Source organism: Coenobita brevimanus, chromosome 80 (assembly GCF_032717465.1).
Source record: "Coenobita brevimanus isolate Jiangsu-jjx chromosome 80, ASM3271746v2, whole genome shotgun sequence".
NCBI classification, from domain to species: Eukaryota; Metazoa; Arthropoda; class Malacostraca; order Decapoda; family Coenobitidae; genus Coenobita; species Coenobita brevimanus.
Genome location: NC_137033.1, coordinates 22,498,887 through 22,524,525, shown reverse-complemented (window position 1 = coordinate 22,524,525; position 25,639 = coordinate 22,498,887). Strand labels below are relative to the sequence as shown.

The 25,639-nt window shown below is 39.9% G+C and overlaps 1 protein-coding gene across 1 annotated transcript in view; it reads left to right on the top strand.

Moving 5' to 3' along the window:
* LOC145409300 (methyl farnesoate epoxidase-like) overlaps positions 1-25,639 on the top strand; it is a 528,900-nt gene that overhangs the window by 118,913 nt on the left and 384,348 nt on the right. The window contains exons 4-5 of the mRNA XM_080279777.1: positions 693-818; positions 1,279-1,371. Coding sequence (XP_080135903.1) covers positions 693-818; positions 1,279-1,371 — 219 coding nt within the window. The remainder of the gene's footprint in view (positions 1-692; positions 819-1,278; positions 1,372-25,639) is intronic.

Below are 25,639 nucleotides of genomic sequence, written 5' to 3'. Positions count from 1 at the left end.
TCTATAAATACATAATAAAAGTGGCTTCTTTCATAATTCTCTCCTGTCATTCTGCACCGATAACATTAATAACAAGAAGCGGTGCCAAGGCACAGCAAACCCGTCCCCGGCAGTCTTTTAAGTGCTGACGTATAAACACAACAGGATGTCTAGTCAAAGATGTCACATATCAAATTAGGAGTAAATCGGGTGATAGTTGATTTTATGCCCATTTGAAATTTTAGGCCCGACCCACGTGACAAATTGACCCCTCAACCGCTAACTGGGGGGTGACCCCCCTGATGTAATGAGGCATGTTATAGGATGCAGATTGAAAGATGCACCTTTAGGTATTGGTTTCATGTCGACAGAACGAATTTGAAAGGAGTTATGGCGAAAAAAAAAAAATTTTGCTTACATTTTTTAATACATTTTTTGGGCCTATAGCCTAGGCCTTGGCCCAATTATGCCTAAATTTTAATCAGGTGATCAGAAAGTCTAAGTCCATCATCCCTGTAATTCTAGTCAAAATCGCACCAGTAGTTTTCGCGTAAAGTTGTTAGTAGACAGACAGACAGACGGACAAACAAACAGACAACCGAGTGAAAACAATATCCGTTCCCGAAAACCTCCAGGGAGGAGACGGGTAATAATAGCGAGCATAAAAATATTGGTAATAATGTTAAAGTTAATGATGATTAATATTCTTGCAGAAACTGTTTGCTGTGTCCTTCGTCAACATCTTATGGTCTCTGATGGGAGGTAAAAAACTCAGCAGGAAAGATCCCTCACTCCTTAACGTCGTGGAGAGCCTGGACAATGTACTCCGTGATGCAGATGTGAGTACATTTGTGAGCCGTGTTTTATGACGTCGTATTACATGAGCGGCATTAGCCTATTTGACTTATATGAAATACTAGCTATATTATAAGATTTTATTATACGAGGTCGTAATGCCAAACTTAGAAACGTATTCTAAATTACTTTATAGGTTCTTGATCCGTCTGCCCTACCAATTTGTTCAGTACATCATATTTCATTATCATCTAGATTTTTTTTTTCTATAAAAATGATGTCGATAATATAACAGTATCAGTAACAAACAAGACACTGCTAAAGTCTGCCGATAATACGCAATATAAATCCCTGAAGAAGAAGTGCTGTGAAGTTTCTTATGACCTTTAGACTACAGCACGTATTATTAAAAAATGAAGGGAAGCCCTTACAGTTAGTATATGACTGGGATTTGTGGAACATCTGTGATTGTTTGACGTCATCAACATGCATCACACATTACAGAATGTGGCATACAACGACACAGAAAGGTTACACGATTATTGTCAGATACTGGTATCTACTTCACATATCAGCGCTCTTGCCACAGTTACAACGGTCAGTAGTTTCTGATCACCCTCTCCTGCTACCCATGGCTGAAAGGAAGTTGTAGCCAGAGTTTATCATTGAACATATCCCTCTTGTTGGTAATTCTAAGCTTTTATGTACTACACGAGCAACACAGTCTTCTTGTAAGAAGCATGAAAGGCTCTGTAGCAACATCTCATCCTTTGTTAATAATTCTATTTGGATATTATATCATTACATTTTCTTGTATTTTTTACTAGCATAATTCTAGCCTTGTGTCTGTCTGTCTGTCTGCGTCCTTAGTGCAGTCAATATTGGAGAAATGATTGTGATGAAACTTGGCAGAATGTTGGCAAATGGGTTACAGATGAGCCCATCTAATTTTCATGTCGATTAATCTTTTCTAAACGAGTGTTTTGACCCCTAATAATTTTCCTCATTGGTTTTACATTACGCAGAACAGGCCGGGCGGGGTTTGTAAATCGACGAAGCAGCCATTCGTCAGTTTTAAGCAGTGGGAGGCGAGGTTGAAGAACAACCTTTATTTGGACAGTCAAATATCTCATAAATTAAAAAATAATCATATCACTGGCATCGATATACAATTATGGGTGCAATGGCGCAAAAAATGTTGCATAGTTTTTAAACCAGTCGTGTGTAATTAAAAATTCCTGGAAGGCGAGGGGAAAACACAAATCGCTGAAAATTTGTCATTTCAACACACAATTACGACACTAGAAATTTGAATGACGTGACCCGACCCTATGTACGGGAAATGAGTTACTTGAGAGGAGCATGTGGAGTGACATGGAGGGACTGGTTGACGAATGAAGAAGCGAAGGAACGTTGTGAGGTGGATGTGGATGTGGTTGAGAAAATTAGGAGAAATACACTGAGGTGGTTTGGATATGTGGAGAGAATGGAGAATGAAAGACTGACTAAGAGGGTATATGTAGGTGAAGTGGAGGGAGGGAGAGGGAGGGGAGGACCAAGGATGGGGTGGAGGGATGGAGATGAGAGGTGTATGAGGGAGGGGGGAGTGAGTTGGGGGGAGGGCAGTCAAATGGTAGGTGACAGAGTGACTTGGAGGCGTTTTGTCTGCGGCCACCCTTTGCGGGATTAGGGCGTATGGGCTAGAGTTAGATAGATAGATAGAAATTTGAATATAATATCGTATCTTTGGCATCAGTGAATTTTGTGCATTGAGCTATGTAAACACATTCCCCATACAGTGAGTCATTGTTGCAGTTGCGAGACGATTGAAACCGACCACGCGTAGCTGCAAACAATTAAGATTTGAGCGCCAAGCCCGTGGGCCGTCCACAGGAACAAGTGTACAATGATCCAGTATGGCTGCAGAGAACTTGTCCCTGTATAAGAGAAAAAACATAAAGCACAGTGTTACTTTCTTACCTCAGAATGAATGAACTGTTGCATTCATTTTGAATGAAATACTAGATGTTACTCACAACAGAGTTACAAAATACTCATGGATTTTTTTTTTATACTTAATATTTTGGTGGTACGTGATGGCAACCATCATTCAGTCACTTGACGTAGTGCTGCCTACATCTTCCATCACCATTATCATTGTTTTTCTTTGTCTGCCTTCTTCTCTTCCTATTTCTCCTGTCTTTCCTGTCGCTTATTATTACTCTTCTTTCCTTTTCAGGTGGCTTTACACTGAGTGACAAGCCAAATGGTTTCCTCCAAACCAGGAAACTATTTACAACGCTGTGTGGTAACCACATAACCAACCCATACATATTCCCCACGTGTCAAGAAGTGGGTTGGTGGAGGGTTAGTGCCCCTCTCCGTACACAATTGACTCAAAGACAAAGGGCCACCCTTTACGGGATTATGGCGTTTGGTTGTATATAGACTTAATATTTCTTGATGCGAAAATTCATCAGGAAAGCGCCCCTCCCCCCCTTTTTCTTTGTTCATTAGTAATGTACAATTGCGGCAGGGTGTAGTGATCCACCCTCCTTCAGCCAACGTTGTGAATGTGGCAGACCACAGTCGTCGCCACCATAGTTGCCTGCTATATATTTTCTGTTTATTATAGCCCTTAAGCTCGAGACTTGCTTTAATCTGTATATCTGAAGTAATATTTACAGAGGTTTGACTCTGATAACTTGAATGTATGAAACAAGACTATAGAAAATGCATTGTTTTGCTTATATTGCATAGTCAGACAGCGAACAGACCTGAAAGCACACTCTTGGCTCAACTCCCAGATTTCCGTTCAGACACGCCGAGTGTGCTGGGTCGAAGGATTCATTTGATTCCAGGAGAGAGAGGGATAGGGTGTGGCTGAATGATGTGTATTGAAGAATAAAGCGGTTAAGGGTAGTGCAGAGAGTACGAAGCATTCTATTACTCTGTGTCTGATAACACACACATACTGTACACACACCTCGACAGCATTAATTTTCGCTATATGCCACTGGGACAAGGACTGTGGAAAGTATTAAGAATATATGGAGCACATGGGAAGTTGTTGAAGGCCGCGAAGAATATGTATGAGGGTGCTAAGGCTGCAGTGCGTGTGGATGGTGAACTGAGTGAATTGTTTCTATTTGAAGGTTGGATTGAAACAAGGATATCATGTCTCCATGGTTGTTCAAATCTGTGTATGGATGGGGTTATAAAAGAGATATATACAAGGTAAGACAGTGGATGTTGGAGCGGCCCTAGTGAGAGAGGGCAGTGTTTGGAAACTCCCTGTACTGTTGTTTGCAAATGATACTGTGTTGTTAAGTGAAGACGAAGGGGAGCTGCAAGGCTTGGTGGATGAGTTTGGGAGAGTGTGTAAGAAACGGAATCTAAAGGTGAAAGTAGGGTAGAGTAAAGTTATGGTCCTCGAGAGAAGTGAAGTAAGTGTGTGTACAGTGAGGTTGGATGAGGAGGAAATGGAAAATGTGAGTGCGTTTAAGTACTTGGGTAGTGTGATGAGTAAGGATGGAAGTTTAGAGGGTGAAGTGCTTGAAAGGGTGCAACAGGGAAGAGAGGTTGCTGGTTCCTTGAAAGCAGTGGTTAGAAACAGGGAAGGGAGCATGGAAGTGAAAAGCTATTACATGACAGTATTGTGATACCAGCTCTAACATATGGAGGTGAAGCTTGGACCTTGCTGGAGGGACAGAAGTCAAGAGTATGGGCAGTGAAAATGAGTTATCTGAGAGAAGCATGGGGAGTTAATGGAGAGACAGACTGACAAATGAGGATGTGATGGAGCGTTGTGGTGTGGATGTGGATGTGACAGGAAGCGTTAGGTGAAACACATTAAGGTGGTTTGGCCATGTGGAGAGCATGGAAAGTGAGAGACTGACGAGGAGAGTGTATGTGAGTAAGGTGGAAGGGGGGAGAGGGAGGAGGAGGCCAAGGATAAGATGGAGGGATGGAGTGGAGAGGTATATGAGAGAAGGGGGTGTGAGCTGGGAGCAAGGCAATGAAATGGCGGGAGACAGGGCGACGTGGAGGCAATTTGTTTGTGGACACCCCTACGGGATTAAGGCGTCTGGCAATAGATAGACAGATAGACTGCCACTGGAACTTGCCTCGGTGTGTATTGTAGTAACATTTTATAAAAGAATTTCTGTAGATATAATATTGAGATGAGGAAAATGCAGCTGTTAAAAAATGTGGCTTATGAAACTTGTTTAGGCCCATTGTTTTCCGAGGGAACTCCATTGAACGAGTAAAACAATCAGAAGTTTGCCAAACTCGTCTGGTATTAGCCAGAGTAAATAAGCTTAACTTTAGAACATAGATTTTTTATGAAAGCTTATTAATCTAGGAGAGGCATGGGATTCCCTCCTCGTGAGCAGATCATCATGTGTTATCCTGAATAATACCCACATTTTGATGTCGGGTAAGGTTTTCTCCTGTAGTGAGTAAAACCGCCTGTCTTTACCCAAAATATAATTCATATTTAATTTGCCCGGGGGGAGGGGGGTTCCCTATAACCAAAGTCATATGGCGTTAGCCTGAATCTTTTTTCCCCATTAAAGGATGTTAATGTCCGGCTTTAGACCAAACTCTTAAGGCTGCCTTAGCTGAAGTCTGTTTTACTTCCTCAGTAAATATGAGTCTTGTATATTTCTTTCTTGCCACTACCGCATAATATTATTAAAGCTGGGGAAAAGTTTTTATTATGATCAGGGATATTTAAGGTTGTATTTAACTTCAGCAATTATTTTAAATCTCTCTTCCAAGGTGCAAAATTTTGCCTCAGAATAAAATTAAATATTATACTCGTATATGCCTGTCGAGAGAACAAACTCTACAAACAACCCTTTCTTGGGTTACTATCTATCTATCTATTGCCAGACGCCATAATCCCGTTAGGGGTGGCCATTTGACTTTGACTTATTTGTTTTACGGGGAGGGGCACTAACCCTTCACCAACCGACTTGCTGACACGTAGGGAGCACGTATGGTTTGGTTATACTGTTACCACCCAGCGCTGTAAATGGTTTCTTGGCTTACAGGAAACCATTTGGCTTGTCACTCAATGTAAAGCCACCTGTAAAGGAAAGAAAAGCAATAAGAAGTGACAGGAAAGATGGGAGAAATAGGAACAGAGGAGGGCAAGCCAAGAAAAAGAATGATACAGGCTAAGGAAGAAGTAGGCAGCGCTACATCAAGTGAAAGGATGATGGTCGCCACCACCTAAAAACTGTCTGACATTAGCCAGAGTAAATTTAGTTACAAGACCTGATTATTCACTGCAAAAGGGATAAAGATATTAAATAATATGTCCTCGATCGCACTCCCGAGAACCATATATATATATATATATATATATATATATATATATATATATATATATATATATATATATATATATATATATATATATATATATATATATATATATATATATATATATATATATATATATATATATATATATATATATATATATATATATATATATATATATATATATATGGGAGCCTCTGTGGTACAGTGGTAGAGTGTACGTTTCGTACACGGGTGAACCAGGGTTCGTGCCCCGCCAGGGTAATAAACTTTGGGAGTGTTCACCCGGCCACGTACTGCATTGGCGGACACAAGGGGTGCTGTGGTTGAACCAGTGACGCTTACTATAAAGTATGCTTGCACTCAGATGGCTTGCGTGGGCCGATTACACTTGGTTCACAGACTACACACAAATCCAAAGCCACTCCAACACTACAGTTACATTTGCAAGCACTTCTCACTCTACATACAATCTCTACCAGACAGCCTAAGCCACTTGGTAGAGATACAGTGGTTGTATCGTCCCCGCTTCGGTTGGGATAGACCGGTCCTGCAGTGGAAAATCAAACGGCTGATGAGATGAGATATACAGGTATATATTTACTACATACTGTGCGCTCTCATGATTGTCCGGCGGGCTATTGTTTTGCTTGGTGTGTGTGCGTGTGTGTGTGTGTGTGTGTGTGTGTGTGTGTGTGTGTGTGTAAAACGGACTTTGATGGAAGGGTTGAAGATCAGCCAAGGGATTGACCATTATTTATTTTTTTAGAACAACAGATCAAATCCAAAGAAACATGCCAAGGTCAGCTCAAAAAGATTTGATCTAATTCAGACCAAACTTAGTGGAATGGATAAGTCAAACAATGATAAAATGACGATTTTGGGAATAATTTATTCCCGAAATCGTCATATATATAATCATCGGAGTGGAAGATGAGCGAAGGCAGAAAATGTAATGTAACTATAGCAGGTGTTTGGCAAGGTGCCAGAAGGAGCGCTAAGAATCTGTTTGAAAAAATTCACAGTATTTGAAATGCAAGAAGAAGAAAAAAACTTAGCATGGTCGGGCATAAATGTACAGTAAACGCTATTACGTTAGCTGACGCTTGTACCTTATGAATGCCCCTTCCTTGTTTTGAACAGCAATAAAGTGAGCATGATTTTACTGACTTTTTTTTAGCCTAATGGTACGAGAGTGGAATGCATGTTTCTGTTCCCGGAATGGTTAGGATAAACCTGGAGGCACACGCCATGAGGCACTTTGCTGCAGTGGTCATTTCTGTAATTTAGGCCTTTGAGCCTCTGACTGGTTGTTTACACAACATCCCGTGATTCAAGGTCACTACAATTCATCCAAGTTATCACAGATACCTCCATAAGGTGTTACCTTAATACTTGTTATACATACTAACCCACAATGAATGGATGTACACCTTAGTCGACTGACGCCAGCTGCATGCACCAGGATTCCCCAGATCCAGTCAGTGATGCTACTTACTCAACAGCCACGGTGGTGAAAAAATAACACCGTTAATGTGCAAAGCGCACTCCCATGGCTCTTAGCAACGGAATCACTAATCATTCCAGGAAAGTCAAATAGGTACTGATTGAGGATTTCATAGCCCGAAGTGCCAAAATGCCATAGACTCTGCTTTTGGAGGAGGGTCCATAGGTCTTACTGGAGTAAAAAGATTGCTTCCCAAGATAAGACTGTAACTGGAGCAACCCCGGAGAGAAAAAAGACGGACAAAATAAGCAGAAGGATTACCTGATAAAAATGATCACATATGTTGGACCTCTCTCTTTGGCAGTCAGGGATACAGTTATAGTATTGCAAAAGCCTCTCTAAGTAATTGATGACAAAATATGTAGGCTCGTTAACCAGGTGTGTCAATGAATGAAGAGGTGAGCTGAAAGCAGGGATGAATATTGAAATCATGTGAGATGAAGGTGTCAGAGAGGTGGGAAATGGAAAGAATGTATGTCACTTTAGAAAAATAATTGTCAGAGAAATTAATAACATCAGTTGAATTAGGGGATAAGTAATCAGCACAGATAAATCTGACCAGAGAATGGCAGGAGAGCCGAAACCCAGTGCAGAGAATTCAGACTCAGTTTCAGGAACAAATGAGCAGGATAGCTTGTTGAATGAAACAGTCACCTTTGGCTAGAATGAGTTTAGAGAAAGTAAGATACTTAATACACAGAAGAGTTTGCAGTCAGTAACCTCCGATAGCTGAATCTCAGGAAGAGGTCATCTCTGTAGAGGAAAGGCAGTGCTCTACAGAAAGGAATTTTGGGGGAAAGGACACGACTTTTCTGGGAATAAACAGAAAGAATGTAAGACAAAAACCCAGAACTCCTGCTGACTCCGAGGTTGAGCATTGTTAGGCTGCCATACTACAAATCTTGAAACAGAAATCGTGATATGGAATCTGCGCGTGGCATGATGAAAATAGCTACCTCCCTTTCCTTGGGGGAAGCAGCCTAGGTATATAGATATAGATAGATGCTGAACTACGGTGTTACGTAAACACTGAAAACTGTCAGCAGAGGAGCGTGGTCAGGAGTGAAATTCTAAGGGAAAGCGACGCCGAAGCTTCAGCTCTTTATCACTAACGCTTCATCCACCTCGGAAGCACCAAGCCAATTCAACTGGTGCTACAGACTCCTTGTCGGAATTGGATGAATGCATGATTGTTAAAGGGACCGAAGTATAGTAACTGGGACTGGTATAACGTGTACAGGCAACTGGTGGAATACAGCCCGAGAGCATTAGAGTTAACAAATTATAGCAAATGAAATTGGTATTTTTTGTACAGGTAACTGGTGGGCTAGTGAGGTCCTTTCGTTTCCTGCGTCGTTTCGCAGCCATTGAAGCTAAACTCCACAACTATATCGAAGCTTACAAATCCATCCACAGTTTTATTCTGGTAAGTAAATGATTCATCATCATCATCATCATCACCATCATCATCATCATCAATGTCAAATCTTACTGTTTATCATAGTCTTCATTGTCATTGTCATAAACATCATCACTGTTATCATTATTATATTCGTTTCCTACCTGCGTCCCATCTAGGTCACCATCATCATCTTCATATCATCATCACCATCACCATCATAACTCTTCATTGTTATTCTTCTTCCATTCATCATCACCATGACTATCTTCATCATCATCGCCTTCTTATTCCTCCTCCTCCTCCTCTTCAGCAACACCGTCATTATCATCGTCATCATCATAATAATCCACGTTGTCATCACTGTCATCATTCTCAAACTCCTTGTCATCATCAATAACGATATCATCATCATTATCATTACATTCCTCTTCATCATCTGTATTAATATCCTCACCGTCATCGTTAGCATCGCCAGTCACTTCATTGTCACCTCATTAGCCTACTACCATCATCATCATGCTTATTTTCATTACTATGACCAGTATCATCATCACCATCACCACACACCTTTGTCTGATTATAATATAATGCTAAAAAGCTTGCCGAAACATCATTCTTCTTCAGATTATTATATTCTTTCAAAGGGAACCGATGGACGCTGAGTGAATGTTGCCAATGCCTTCATATATATAGATAGATAGATAGATAGATAGACATGGAAATAGATATGTGTGGTGGTAACACGAGAAATCATCCATTCGACTCGATGTTATTATTCTCTTTACTCTTCACTGTATTGTTTTTTTACTGAATATAACAGTAAACAATATTCAGATACACACCGACTTTACCAGAAAAAAGAACAGAGCAATCGTGCAGAGGATGGAAACATGAGGTCGAGTAGGATAATTCCTCTCATTACCACTATGCAATTTTAAATGCTCTATACTTCATTACAGCTGCAAATCACACATATGTTCATACACCATTTAATCACTTATGTCTTAGAATGATCTTGACAATCATCTAAAGTTCTAGTTCTGCTCTCTCTCTCTCTCTCTCTCTCTCTCTCTCATATATATATATATATATATATATATATATATATATATATATATATATATATATATATATATATATATATATATGCGTGTGTGTGTGTGTGTGTGTGTGTGTGTGTGTACACTCGCACCAAAAACTATCGGAGCATACTGTAGTGTGAACAACTGAGACCAGTGACGAAAGGTATTGGGAAAGGTGAGTTGTTCCAGCTGTATGTTGGCAGCCCTGTAATCCTGCCGAACTGCGATGGTTGATGTATGGAGATATACGTCGTGTCTCATTCCACACGTTTAGAATATCTCAACTATCTATATATAGAAGCACCCACATATTGATGCGATTCATTATGTCAATCTGTACTTAACATTGTGTAACTTAAATCAAATAGTTTACGGCCCCTTTGGTTTGTGGCTTATTTAACAATCGTTCAATTCCCCCTCCCCGTAATCATCTGTGTCACGTTACTGCTGTCTTATCACCCATATGATTACCATCTGATAATGGGTCCTGTGGGTGTGAAATATATAGGACGTGAAACGAACGACACGGGGATATCTTTTATTATGTTAGTACTTCGTGTAACCACCACCCGCTTCTATAATGGCATTCAACCTGCGTGGCATTGATGCTACAAGCTTAGATTTCAGGTTACGTCCTCTAGGACCTTGTAGGCACTCCCATGCCTCAAAGGCATGGTGAGGACATAGTCTCGTGTCATGTGGTCTCGATGAAAGAGTGTTGTACTTGTTCATAGCCAACTATACATGCTCTATCGGGTTTAAATCCGGGGATCTGGGTGGATGTGGGAGAGCTGTGAATTATGGGTGTCGCCCAAACCACTTCCGAACTGCGCGACACGTATGAGTGGGACGTTGTCCTACACGAAAGAGAATGGTTCTCCGTGCTGAAAAAATAATGCTTCAACGGATGGTAGGAGAACGTCCTCTATTACTGCAACATACTTCTGGCCAGTGAACCGGACAGGGCCAACATCCTCCAGTTGACCGACACCACCTGCGTGCATCCAACCAAAACACCACATTACGTGCCTCGAACCTGATGGCAGAAACAGCGGAATAATAAATTATATATATATATATATATATATATATATATATATATATATATATATATATATATATATATATATATATATATATATATATACAACGAGCTACCTGGAACCGCTGTCTGACTCACTTCTTCATTTCTGCAACATTCTCAGCCTTTCCTCTAACTTTCTGTTGAACACCACATCTCCTTCTCTAAACCTCACCTCTTCTTAACCGAGACTAAGCTGTCTGAGGCAGCTGACAGCAAACCCTTTTCTGTATCCTCCTACTTTCTCTGTAGTCATTTCAAAGCCAAATGTGGCTGTTGTGTATATGTAAGCAACGACTTATCTTGCTCTCGCGTTCCTGAACTTGATTCTTCTGGATTCTCTGCTCTCTGGCTTCGGCTTCCCTGTCTTTCTCTGACTAAATATATCTGCACTGTTTACTTATCCCCTAATTCTACTATCAAAAATTCTTCGACTATCTTACTTCTGCGATGGAACACATTTCATCCATTTCTCCTTTCTCTGAAATCTCCATTTTAGGAGATTTCAGTGTTCACCACCACCTTTGGCTCTCCACTCCATTCACTGATCCACCTGGTGAACAAGCCTACATCTTTCTATCCTTAATGACCTAGAGCAGCTTGTGCAGCACCTTACCTGTATCCCTGACCGCCTTGGAGAGAGCTCCGACATACTTGACCTCTTCCTTACAACTAATCCTTCTGCTTACACTGTTAGTCTTTTCTCTTTATTGGGCTTCTCCGATCACAACCTTATTACCTTAACCTGTCCTATCGCTCCGGTACAGCCTGTGGACCCTCCAAAGAAACGTCGACTGTGGCACTTTGGAGCTGCAGATTGGGAGGGCATCAGGCAGTACTTGTTTGATTTTCCCTAGAATGATTATTGCTTCCATGGCTGGGAGCCATCTGAGTGTGCTTTGTGCATTACAAAGGTTATTCTCTCGGTCATAGAAGCATGCATTCCTTTCTCATATCCTTTCACTAATGCAAGAAAGCCTTGGTTTAATCATGCTTGTTCTAATGCTGTCTGCAACAAGGAGAGGGCCTATAAAAGGTACCAGAGCCAACCCACCCTTGAATCACATCTTTTTTATATTTCTGCCCACAATCCTGCTAAGTCTGTTCTTCGCTCTGCTAAAAATAATTTCATCCATACTAAATGCTCTCAACTCTTCAACTCGAATTCTTCCCGCTCCTTCTGGCACCTTGGCAAAAACCTTTCTAACAACTTTACCTCATCATCCTTCCCTCCTCTTTTCTACTCTGATGGCTCTGTAGCTATTTCTTCTACTGATAAAGCAGATCTCTTTGCTCAGTCTTTTTCCTCCAATTCCATCTTAGACGATTCCGGTGTTGTTCCTCAATCACTTCCCCCCTCTGACTTCCTCATGGCTGACATTAAAATTTCTTCAGCTGATGTACTTTCTGCCATCACTGGCCTCAATACTAACAAGGCATATGGGCCTGTTGGAGTCTCCCCTGTTGTCCTCAAGAACTGTGCTTCTGTGCTTACACCCTGCCTAGGTAAACTCTTTCGCCTTTGTCTGTCAACTTGTATATTTCCTTCTTGCTGGAAGTTTGCTCTCATTCAGCCAGTCCCAAAGAAGAGTGACCATCTCCAACCCTTTAACTATCGTCCAACTACTTTAACATCGTGTGTCTCAAAATTTTTTGAGTCAATTCTTAACAGGATATTTTTAAAGCATCTTTCCTATCACAGCCATCTTTCTGATCGTCAGTATGGTTTCCGTCAGGGACGTTTCACTGGCGATCTTCTCCTACCTTTCAGACTCCTGGTTATCCTCCTTTTGGGACTTTGGCGAAAGCTTTGCCATTGCACTTGAAATCTCAAATGCTTTCGATCGAGTCTGGCATAAATCTTTAATTTCCAAACTGCCCTCTTACGGTTTCTATCCTTCTATCTGTGCCTTCATCTATAGCTTTCTTTCTAGTCGTTCTATAACCGCTGTTGTAGATGGCCATTGTTCTCCTAGATCTATCAACAGTGGTGTTCCTCAGGGCTCTGTCCTATCACCAACTCTCTTCCATTTATTCATCAATGATATTCTAAGCTGTACATCTAACCCTGTCCACTTGTATGCTGATGATTCCACCCTTCACCTTTCCATTCGGTTCCCGCAACGTCCACCTAAGCAGTTACTTCAACAAACAAGGGATGATGCTATGGCACACCTAATGTCTGACTTGGCTCGTATCTCTGACTGGGGTAATAAAAATCTTATTGTTTTTAAAGCTTCAAAGACTCAGTTTTTACACCCATCAACCCGACAAAATCTTCCACAGGAGTACCCACTAATGTTTAGTAATATCCAGCTCAATCCTGCATCATCCTTGAACATGCGAGGGGTTTCATTCACTAGGGATTTATCTTGCAAGAATCATATTACATCTTTTGAAAATCTGCTTCCAGGAGATTAGGTGTGCTAAGCTGACTCTGTACTTTCTTTACCCCTGTACAGTTATTGACTTTATACACGGGTTTTATTTGCCCTTATGTAGGGTACAACTTTCGTGTGTTGGGAGGCTCCCTAAATACAGCTCTTCTCAGTAGGGTGAAGTCAAAGGTTTTTCGTCTCATTAACTCTCCTCTTACTTGTTCCCTTCAACCTCTGTCTCTTTGCCGCACTGTTGCCTCTTTATCTCTTTTCTATCGCTACTTCAATAGTCACTGGTCCTGTGAACTGTCTTCTTGAATCCCTCCACCTCTATGACGGGCACGTAGCACCCATCTTGCAACAAGCTCTCATCCCTTTTCTGTCCAGCTCTCTAATGCAAGAGTTAACTGTTACTCCCAACCCTTCATTTATGCAACAGGTCAATTCTGGAACTGTCTCCCTCCGTCTGTATATCCTACTTCTTATGATCTCCAGTCTGTCAAACGCAGTGTGTCCAGGCATCTCGAAATGAACGGATCATAAATTTGGCTCTCTTTTGTAATGTTTGTTTGTTTTTATCTTGGAAGGAACTGTTTTGCGGGCTCCTAGTCTTTGGTTCCTTCTTCCTCACATAAAAAATATATACATATACATATATACACATATATACAGTACATAGATACACACACACACACACACACACACACATATATATATATATATATATATATATATATATATATATATATATATATATATATATATATATACATACATACATACATATATATACATACATACATACTTACTGTATATATATATATATATATATATATATATATATATATATATATATATATTTTTTTTATGTGTCCGACTCTGGGCAAAGGCTCAGGGCCTATTTCTTGGAGGCAGTTGCCTATCCCAAGGCCCAGTAGTCCTCCTACACCTCCACATGTCACCACTTCGGCGCTAACACCCACCGTCCATATTGAATACATGCTAGGGATGTCTCATACAGGACTGGTGTATTGGTATTAGCGGGGGTACTTTTACGACATGTCGGCGAGTCATCTGGTAGATCAGGAAAGTCTGCTTTTAGGAAATTCAAATCCTTAAACTGTTCCCTGCCCCAGCCGAGATTCGATCCTGGGTCCATTAGGACTGCAAGCCGCCTCTCTACCGATTCAGCCACCGCCTCCCCCTAATATACATACATCATCATCATCATCATCATCATCCGGACCTCCTTTCCCATCCAAGGGCAGGGTGAGGAGTAGCAATGTCCAGACAGCCCAAAATTGCCCAATCCAATGGGCCATGCTTCCATTCACTCATCATTCAAGCCCCCGGAATCCTGGCTCTATCGGATACGCCAAAAACATTCACCACGTTCTGTAGCTTCACATATCGTATCCGACAGAGTCAGTCCAGACGCTGCCACGTTAGGGGTGCCAAAAATCTCTGATCATGCACATCTTCTCATAAAATTCATCCAGCCAGCTCGATCTCCTGTCAGTTCCCTAGCCTCACCGACTTCCAAACCTCTCTTCCTCACACATTCATCCACCATATCTCTCCATCTTCTCCTTGGCCTACCTCGCCTCCTCCCTCCTTCGAATTCGCTCAGATATGCCTTCTTCACCACTCTACTGTTATCCATTCTCTCCACATGACCATACCATCTCAGTACACTCTCTTCAATTCTGGTGTCCACCGACTTCCTCACTCCTCATCTTTCACGAATCCCATTATTTCGTATCCTATCCACCCTCTGTACTCCACATACATTCCTCAGCAGTCCCATCTCCACTGCTCTTACTCTTGACTTTTCATTTTCATGCCACACCATAGTCTCACATCCATATATTAAAGTTGGCACTAACACTCCTTCATGTAAGCCTCGTGCAGCTGCAACACTCAAGCTTCTGTTTCTTATCAAGGCTTTCATTGCACCAGCTACTTTTCTTCCTTGTGTCACTCTACTTTCAACTTCTTTTGCACATATTCCTCTCTTTTCTATCACTGTGCCCAGGTATTTGAACTCTCTCACCAATTCCAGTCTCTTTCCATACACTGTTACATTACACTGGGAGTCACCTTCTCTCTCAATAACCATCACTTTACTCCTTTCTACATTTACTCTCAAGGAACGATGCTTACAGACATCAGCAAAACTCTTCACTAGCCTACCAAGTTCTTGTCCGGTACTTGCAAGCAGTACTGCATCATCAGCATACAACAAATTTGAGATATTCCATCCATCACCATTCATTACCAATGCCATCCTTCTCTCCATTACTCGTGTTTTCACTTCTCTCATCACACAACCTTGTCGCACGCCCACACTGATTGTGAACCATTCACTTAGATGCCCATTAACCCTGACACATGCTTCACTACCATTATAAAAACTCTTGACGGCACCTAACAGCTTACCCTCTACACCGTACATGCGCAAAACTTTCCACAATCCTTCTCTGTCCACTTTGTCATATGCTTTTTCCAGATCCATGAATGCCATAAACACCTTATGGTCCTTCTCACAAGCCATCTCTGCTATCTGTCTCACTGCAAATATTTGGTCCACACATCCTCTGCCACTCCTAAAGCCACCCTGTTCATCACTCACTAGGACTTCTGATATCTCTCTTACTTTCTCTATAATAATTATTCCATATACCTTCCCTACCACACTCAGTAAGTTTATGCCACGGTAATTCTTGCACGCACTTCGTGCACCTTTATTTTTGTACTGGGGTACAATCACAGCCTTTTTCCACTCTGCTGGCATAGTTTCACTCACCCATGCCTTCTTACATATCTCCAACAAGCACTTCATTCCATTCTCTCCACTACATTTAAGCATCTCTGCATACACCTCATCAACCCCAGCTGCTTTCCCATTTTTCAGCAGCTTCACAGCACTCTTCACCTGTGCGAGTGTCACGTCTCCTGGCACTGCATTCCTTCTCTGCACACCCCCAAAACCAATCATGTTTACAGCTGCTCTGCTCTTTCTATTCCCATTCATCAGGCTTTCAAAATATTCTTTCCATCTGGTCCTTACTTCATCTCCATGGGTTAATCTACCACCTGCATCCTTCACACCATCCCAATTCTTACCGCTTTCACTTCTACATTTTCGCACCTCTTTCCAGCATAACTTTCTATTTTCAGAGTAGTTCGCATTCATTTTCCTTCCTAGATCCTCATTTACCTCATTCTTTTTCCTTTTCACTATACTCGGTTCCACGGAGTCTGACGCACTGATTTTGCCAGCCGAGGACAGGTGGATTTGGTAACACTGCGTGATGTATTCGGGCGGTGATTGGTGGATTTCAGTTGTGTTTGAACAAGCACCAAATTGACTTTGTACTCCAACCAAGGCCCTCATTGATTTGTAAAATACCGGAATATACAGATACAAATTAAAGCAATGATATCTTTAATGATAAATATGTGCCTCTTAAATTACTGGAGATAATCCTGAACGACAATGATAACAAAACTAAGTAAAGTCACGACTGGATGCATACGAACACAGGACTGTGGCGGGAATTCAGACTTCATAGCAAGGTGGTTCCGAGGTCCTGTGAGGGCACGAATGGTTTTCCTACCACTACTACACAGTGTCACAGTCTACAGTCTACACCATGCCCTTCATTACCTCATCTGCTAATATACAACATGACCCTAGATACGCTTTGCTTCTAATAATTATGATTTGTGTGTGTGTGTGTGTGTGTGTGTGTGTGTGTGTGTGTGTGTGTGTGTGTGTGTGTGTGCGCGCGCCCCCACCCACACACACACACACACACACACACACACACATCTTTGAATGAGTCAAGCTCAGTACCAAGTTAGACTAAATGATTGTTCATTATAAAAAGGAAAAAAATAATAAGTTTAAACAAGACTTGTAAACACAGGAAATAGAACCAAGACGAAAGAATACGCTGAGTCATCTCAGGTTTGTTTAGACTACAACAACACGGAGATTGTAAGTACATGCTTTGCACTTTAAGTATTGCAAAATGGATACATACTTCAGTAAAACAAATTTGGAAAAGAAAAGGGATAAAGGTAAGAAGCAAAATGATGATTTCTACCAAGAACTGGTTGAAGTAGAGACCCACAATAGACTGGTTGAACGTGTAAACAAACTAGAAATGGCTTTCAAAAATGAAATTGATGAAATAAAGAAGCAGATGCACTTGCAAAAGGAAGAAATAGAAAAACTAGGAAGGGAGGCCAATAAGAAAGGCACAACCATCAGTGAACTAACCGTGGAATTGAGTACACTTAGGAAGAAAATGAGTGAAATGGCAAGTACACTAGTCAATCACGAGAGTGTTATGGAAGAGTTCAAAAATGACACAGAGACAATTAGGCAAGTTAGCAGTCTTATTGACCAGAGCAGTGATATTGAGGAGAAGATAACACAAGTAAATGAAGCTGTGCAAAGCTACAAAAATGATGTAGAAACCACGTATGCTGAAATGGTGAAAGTAAAGAAAGACTTAGAAACAAGGGTGGAGGAAAAAAGCATTAAAAGGAAGTGAAAATAATCCAAAACAACCCAAAGTTAGTCAGAGATTCAGTAGAGATAAACAAATCAATAGTAATCACTGGTATAGAAGAGGATGAAGTTAAAAACAAGATCACAAGAGACAAAAAGGAGATGGCAAATGTAGCCTAATGAGCTTACTGAAAGAAGTATCAGAAGAAATCTGTAGTAAAGACATAGAGGAACACAAAAGGTTAGGGAAATACGAGAAAAGCAAGACAAGACCTCTAAAGGTGACTTTCCAGAGTGTAAACACTGTGGAAGAGATACTAAAAAATGCAAAGAATCTTAAGGAAAAAGAGGAGTTCAAAAATGTATGGATAAAAAGGTGCCTAACACAAGAAGAACTGGAATTACTGAAAGAGAAAAGGGAGGAAGCAAAAAAAAAAAAATGAGAGAAGATCAGAAGAGGAGAAGAAGAAATTTTTTTCCAAAGTAATAGGATTGCAGGTACGAAAGTGGTACACAAACATGATAGAAGAAAAAGGAGGAAGGTAGTAGAACCATGTCATGACAAGTATATAAACAAGATGATAAAGTTGATGTACTCAAATGTGGATGGAATGGTATCTAAATTACTAGAGATGAATGATTATGTCAGAGAAAATGAACCACAAATAATATGCCTAACTGAAACAAAATTAATACCAAGGATATAAAATGACATACTAAACTTAGATGAATACAATATATGGAGAAGAGACAGATATTTATAAAAAGGAGGAGGAATTATAATATTAACTAAGAAAAATCTAAAGGTCAATGAAATAAAACTAGATATACCATCACAAGTAGAACTGATTGCAGTAGAGATCGACACATCTGAAGGTAAAGTAATTGTAGCCAATTTGTACATGCCACCCAGATCAAACACATGGGAAAGAGACGAATATGAGGACCTAGCAGAGAGTACAATTCAGAGTGTAAGATCATTGCTACATAAAATGGAAGAGAAATCGGAAAGAATTATACTAACTGGGGACTTCAATACAAATATAAATTGGAATACTCTAGATATAAATAGCCAAGAAAGCTGTTGGGACCAAAAGCTCCTGGATCTCGTACAAGAGTTTTTCTTAATGCAACATGTGAGGGAAACCACCAGAAAAAGAGGACTTGATGTACCTCCAGTGCTAGATCTAATATTTACAAGGCGAGAAAATGATATTGACAGTTTAATATATCACCCTCCACTCGGCAAAAGCGATCATGCAGTACTAAATTATAACTTCAGGATAGCATATGACATAGTAAACAGCAATGATAGTTACAAAAAGAGCCTAAACTATAAAAAGGGAAATTATCAAGACCTAAAGAAGTATTTCTTAGAAGTTGATTGGGAAAATGAGCTTAGAGGACAAGATTTAAATGCTGTATATAAAAATTTTTGTGAATTTTATGAAATAGGAGTCCAGAAGTACATCCCACAGCACAAAGAAGCAGATAAGAAAATACAGAAATGGTTCAATACAGAATGTAAAAAATCAAAAGAAAGAAGAGATTTGTTGTGGAACAGATACAGAAGACACAATAGTGAAAGGGCGTATAATAATTACAAACAGGCAAGAAACAACTATACAAGAATAAGGAGGGAAGCCCAAAAACAGTTTGAGGAGGATATAGTAAATAAAAGTAGTGATCAACCAAAGCTGTTTTACAACTATATCAGAAGCAAAACTAAAGTAAAAAATATAATACAATCAATTGCAGACGAGGGAATCACTTATACACAAGAGAAAGAGATTTGTGAAGCACTAAATAAGAATTTCCAATTAGTTTTTACAGAAGAAAAAAATTTTGAGAGGGACTATGTGGAACACGCATGTCCACACATACTACCAGATATACAAATAGCAGAAAAAGTAATACAGGAGGAGTTAAGTAGATTAGACAGAGGAAAAGCAAGTGGTCCTGATGAAATTTCATGTTGGGTATTACGAGAATGTGCAAAGGAGTTATGTACAGTAAACCATTATTTTTAATTTTCAAGAAATCCTTGAGTCAAGGTAAACTACCTGATATTTGGAAAAAAGCAAATATTGTCCCCTTATTCAAGAAAGGAAATAGACAAAATCCACTCAACTACCGACCAGTATCACTGACCAGTGTTGTAGGCAAGGTATTAGAAAAACTCATAAGAAAAGCTTGGGTAAATCATCTAGAAGAACACAGTATGATAACAGAAAGACAGTTTGGTTTCAGAAAAGGAAAATCATGTGTTACTAATCTGTTGAGCTACTATGACAGAGTAACAAACACAATACAGGAAAGGGAAGGATGGGTGGACAGTATCTATTTAGATTTCAAGAAAGCTTTTGACACAGTACCACACCAAAGACTTTTATGGAAACTGTACCATCAAGGAGGAATTCGAGGCAAACTGTTTTGTTGGATGCAAGACTTTCTCATAAAAAGAGAAATGAGGACAGTACTAAGAGGAAACTACTCATCATGGAAAGAAGTGACTAGTGGAGTACCACAGGGTTCAGTGCTGGCACCAATCATGTTTTTAGTGTATATAAATGATGTAAACAGTAACACTGGAAATGAGAGCTATCTGAATATGTTTGCAGATGATGCAAAAATACAAAGGAGAATTACTAACACAGACTCTTATAAAGAGCTACAAGAAGAATTAAATAAACTTCATGAATGGAGTAGTACATGGCAAATGGAATTCAATGTGGACAAGTGTCATGTAATCAAGTTTGGTAAAAGTGGAAAAAGACCTGATTGGGATTATAAGTTAGGAAACAAAACCCTATACACATCAGAAAGAGAGAAAGACCTAGGTGTGATTATCAATAACAGACTATCTCCGGCTGACCACATCAGCGAGAAGGTACGGAACATGTATACACTGCTTGCAAAATATGAGAATAGCATTCACATACATAAATGAAGACATGCTAAGAAGGATAATAACATCATTCATTAGACCAACCCTGGAATATGCATCAATAGTCTGGAGTCCTCATCTCAAAAAGCACATAGAGAAGATTGAAAAAGTTCAAAGGGCCGGTACAAGATGGATACCAAGCTTAAGGGACCTAAGCTACGAAGAAAGACTAAATAAACTGAATCTACCAACACTACAGGAGAGAAGGAAAAGAGGTGACATGATAATGCTATATAAATGCATATCAGGAAAGGAGAAAATAGACATAAATGATTACTTAACATATGGAGAAGCATCAGCAAGAGGACACTGCAAAAAATTGCATAAGAAGAGAGGTGATAAAGACGTAAGGAAATTCAGTTTCCCAAACAGAGCAATTGATCAATGGAATGCACTACCGAATGAAATAGTGTGTGCCAAAACACTTCACAAATTTAAGGATATGTACGATAAATATTGTTTAAGACACGGGACAGTACGAGCTTGACCCATTCCTGTAAAGATACAATTAGGTAAGAACAATTAGGTAAGAACACACACCTCACTGGGTCAATACATGCTATTCTCAATTTATATAGTGTACATACACATTTTTATTACTTTCCTAGGTAACAGTAGCTTAAAAAATCTGCATTTGTTTGTATTCCCAGTCAGATTCAGTAAAATAATTTCTTACATGAATAAGTTTGGTGTTTGATTTTCCCTAACATTTTCGTATCATGAGACAGACATACAGACAGACAGACGGACACCCTATCCCTGGTCACCATGCTCCCTCTCCTCAAGAATGTATCTCTATCCCCTCGACAGAGAGCCGGAAAGTAACGGATAACATCACTGTAGAATGAACCGAATTTTTGTTAATGATGGAAGAAAGTAAGATAAAAGCAAACCCCATGAGAAAATAATAGTTGAACTCTGCTGCTGTAATAAAACCGCGTGCAGTGTGAACGAAATCAAACATAATTAAATGAATTCAAACAAATAAATCAGGCGCTGATTCTTGTCCGTATGCATCCAGTCGCGACTCTACTTACTTTTGTTATCATTGTCGTTCAGGTTTATCTATAGTAATTTAAGAGGCACATATTTATCATTAAAGATATCATTGCTTTAATTTGTATCTGTATATTCCGGTATTTTACATATCAATAAGGGCCTTGGTTGGAGTACAAAGTCAATTTGGTACTTGTTCAAACACAACTGAAATCCACCAATCACCGCCCGATTACATCGCGCAGTGTTACCAAATCCACCTGTCCTCGGCTGGCAATATCAGTGCGTCAGACTCCGTGGAACCGAGTATAGTCTCTTTGCGTGCTTCTTGCTCTCAACATATTCAGTTCTTATTTCAACTGAACCCCTATCCTGTAACCACTTTAGCCACTTCTTCCTCTTTTCCTCCACCGCTCTCTTTACTTCCTCATCCCACCATGCCGTACCTTTCTTCTTTGTTGTTACTCTTGCCACACCACATACCACTTTAGCATTCCTAACTAAGCAATCCGTATATGCGTTCCACTGTCTGTCCAGATCCATTTCATTGCAATTCAGTAATTCTAACTTGTCCTCTACTTTGGTTCTGTATTCATCTGCCATTTCTTTCATCCTCAGCTTCTCAACTTTCAGTCTTTCTCCCTGACTGCTTCTCTCTCTCCTGATCCACCTCACTCCTTTCAGCTTGATCTTGCATACCACAATCATACGATCTGACAGACCTCCACATCGTCCTCTCACAGCCCTTGTATCAGCAACCATTCCCATCATCGACCTCTCTACGAGCATGTAATCAATCAGGCTTCTTTCAACACGATCCCCGTTCCTTCTATACCATGTATATTTATGTGCATCTCTGTGTTTGAAATACGAGTTACAAATGCACAACCTCCTCTCCTGACACATATCCTTTAGTCAATTCCCATTATCATTTTCTCCTGGTACTCCATAGCAACCCATTATGTCATCCTCAGGACCAGTGCCTACTCTTCCGTTCATATCCCCCATCATGATCACTTTATAGCTCCTGGGCATTTCTCCCACTACTTCACCCAGCTCATCCCAAAACCTGTCTTTCTCTCTCTCACTCCTGTACTCACACGGTGCATATGCTATAATCACTGCCACTTTCACCTTCTCAAACTTGAACTTGACATACATACATCTCGAGCTAACACATTTGTAGTCTCTCATTCCACTCTGCCACACCTCATTCATCAACAAAGCAACTCCTTCCTTGCATCTTCCTCGCCCATTCATTCCCGATCTTACACATTTCACACCCTCCCACTCCTCCACTGCGCACCCTTTCATCTTCGTTTCACACAATGCCTTCACAGCATATCTCGCACTCTTGAACACATTCACCACTTCCTCCCTCATGCTCTCCTCCTTCACACCTCTCACATTCCACATGGCCACGCGAGTCTGCCCATTTGGTTGGGGACTTGGGCAGGTATTGGGCCCTCCGAAGCTCTGTGAAACGACTGCCATGATTAAGTGATTTTCGATAGGGGAATCTTAGGGACACTTAACCCTGCCAGAAACCACCCAGCATAGTAAATGGTTTCCTGGTTACAGGAAACCATTTGGTTTGTCACTCAGTGTAAAGATCATATGGTGCCTCTACATTGAGTGAGTGGATGATGGGTGCCCCCACCTACCACATATACATACATACATACATATATATACATACGTACATATACATACATAAGTCCATATACATATATACATATGTACATATACATACATAAGTCCATATACATATATACATATGGTTCAAACAACAAAGAACCACGATGCGTTGAGTCAGCTGGGTTTGTTTATACTACAGCAACACGCGGAAAGTGTAAGTACATACTCTTCATTTAGTGTTACAAAATGGATACATACTTCAGTAAAACAAATTTGGAAAAGAAAAGGGATAAAAGTAAAAAGCAAAATGATGATTTCTACCAAGAACTGGTTGAAGTGGAAACTCACAATAGACTGGCTGAACGTGTACACAAACTAGAAATGGCTTTCAAAAATGAAATTGATGAAATAAAGAAGCAAATGCACTTGCAAAAGGAAGAGATAGAAAAACTGGGAAGGGAGGTCAATAAGAAAGACACAACCATCAGTGAACTAACAGTGGAAATGAATACGTTTAGGAAGAAAGTGAGTGAAATGGGAAGTACAGTAGTTAATCACGAGAGTGTTATGGAGGAGTTAAAAAATGACACAGAGACAATTAGACTAGCAAGCAATCTTATGGACCAGAGCAGTGATATTGAGGAGAAGATAACACAGGTGAATGAAGCTGTGCAAAGCTACAAAAATGATGTAGAAACCACGTATGCTGAAATGGTGAAAGTAAAGAAAGACTTAGAAACAAGGGTGGAGGAAAAAAACATTAAAAAGGAAGTGAAAAGAATAATCCAAAACAATCCAAAGTTAGTCAGAGATTCAGTAGAAATAAATAAATCAATAGTAATCACTGGTATAGAAGAGGAAGAAATTAAAAACAAGATCACTAGAGACAAAAAGGAGATGGCAAATGTAATGAGCTTACTGAAAGAAGTATCAGAGGAAATCTGTAGTAAAGACATAGAGGAACACAAAAGGTTAGGGAAATAAGAGAAAAGCAAGACAAGACCTCTAAAGGTGACTTTCCAGAGTGTAAACACTGTGGAAGAGATACTAAAAAATGCAAAGAATCTTATGGAAAAAGAAGAGTTCAAAAATGTATGGATAAAAAGATGCCTGACACAAGAGGAACTGGAATTACTGAAGGAGAAAAGGGAGGAAGCAAAAACAAAAAATGAGGGAAGATCAGAAGAGGACAAGAAGAATTTTTTTTACAAAGTAATAGGATTGCAGGTACGAAAGTGGTACACAAACAGGATGGAAGAAAAAGGAGGAAGTTAGTAGAACCATGTCATGACAAGTATATAAACAAGATGATAAAGTTGATGTACTCAAATGTGGATGGAATGGTATCTAAATTACTAGAGATGAATGATTATGTCAGAGAAAATGAACCACAAATAATATGCCTAACTGAGACAAAATTAACACCAAGGATATCCAATGACATACTAAACTTAGAGGAATACCGTAAAATGTATGGAGAAGAGACAGAAATTTAAAAAAAGGAGGAGGAATTATAATATTAACTAAGAAAAATCTAAAAGTCAAGGAAATAAACCTAGATATACCATCACAAGTAGAACTGATTGCAGAAGAGATCGACACATCTGAAGGTAAAGTAATTGTAGCCAATTTGTATATGCCACCCAGATCAAACACATGGGAAAGAGACGAATATGAGGACCTGGCAGAGAGTACAATTCAGAGTATAAGATCCTTGCTACATAAAATGGAAGAGAAATCGGAAAGAATTATACTAACTGGGGACTTCAATACAAATATAAATTGGAATACTCTAGATATAAATAGCCAAGAAAGCTGTTGGGACCAAAAGCTCCTGGATCTCGTACAAGAGTTTTTCTTAACGCAACATGTGAGGGAAACCACTAGAAAAAGAGGACTTGATGTACCTTCAGTGCTAGATCTAATATTTACTAGGCAAGAAAATGACATTGACAGTTTAATATATCAACCTCCACTC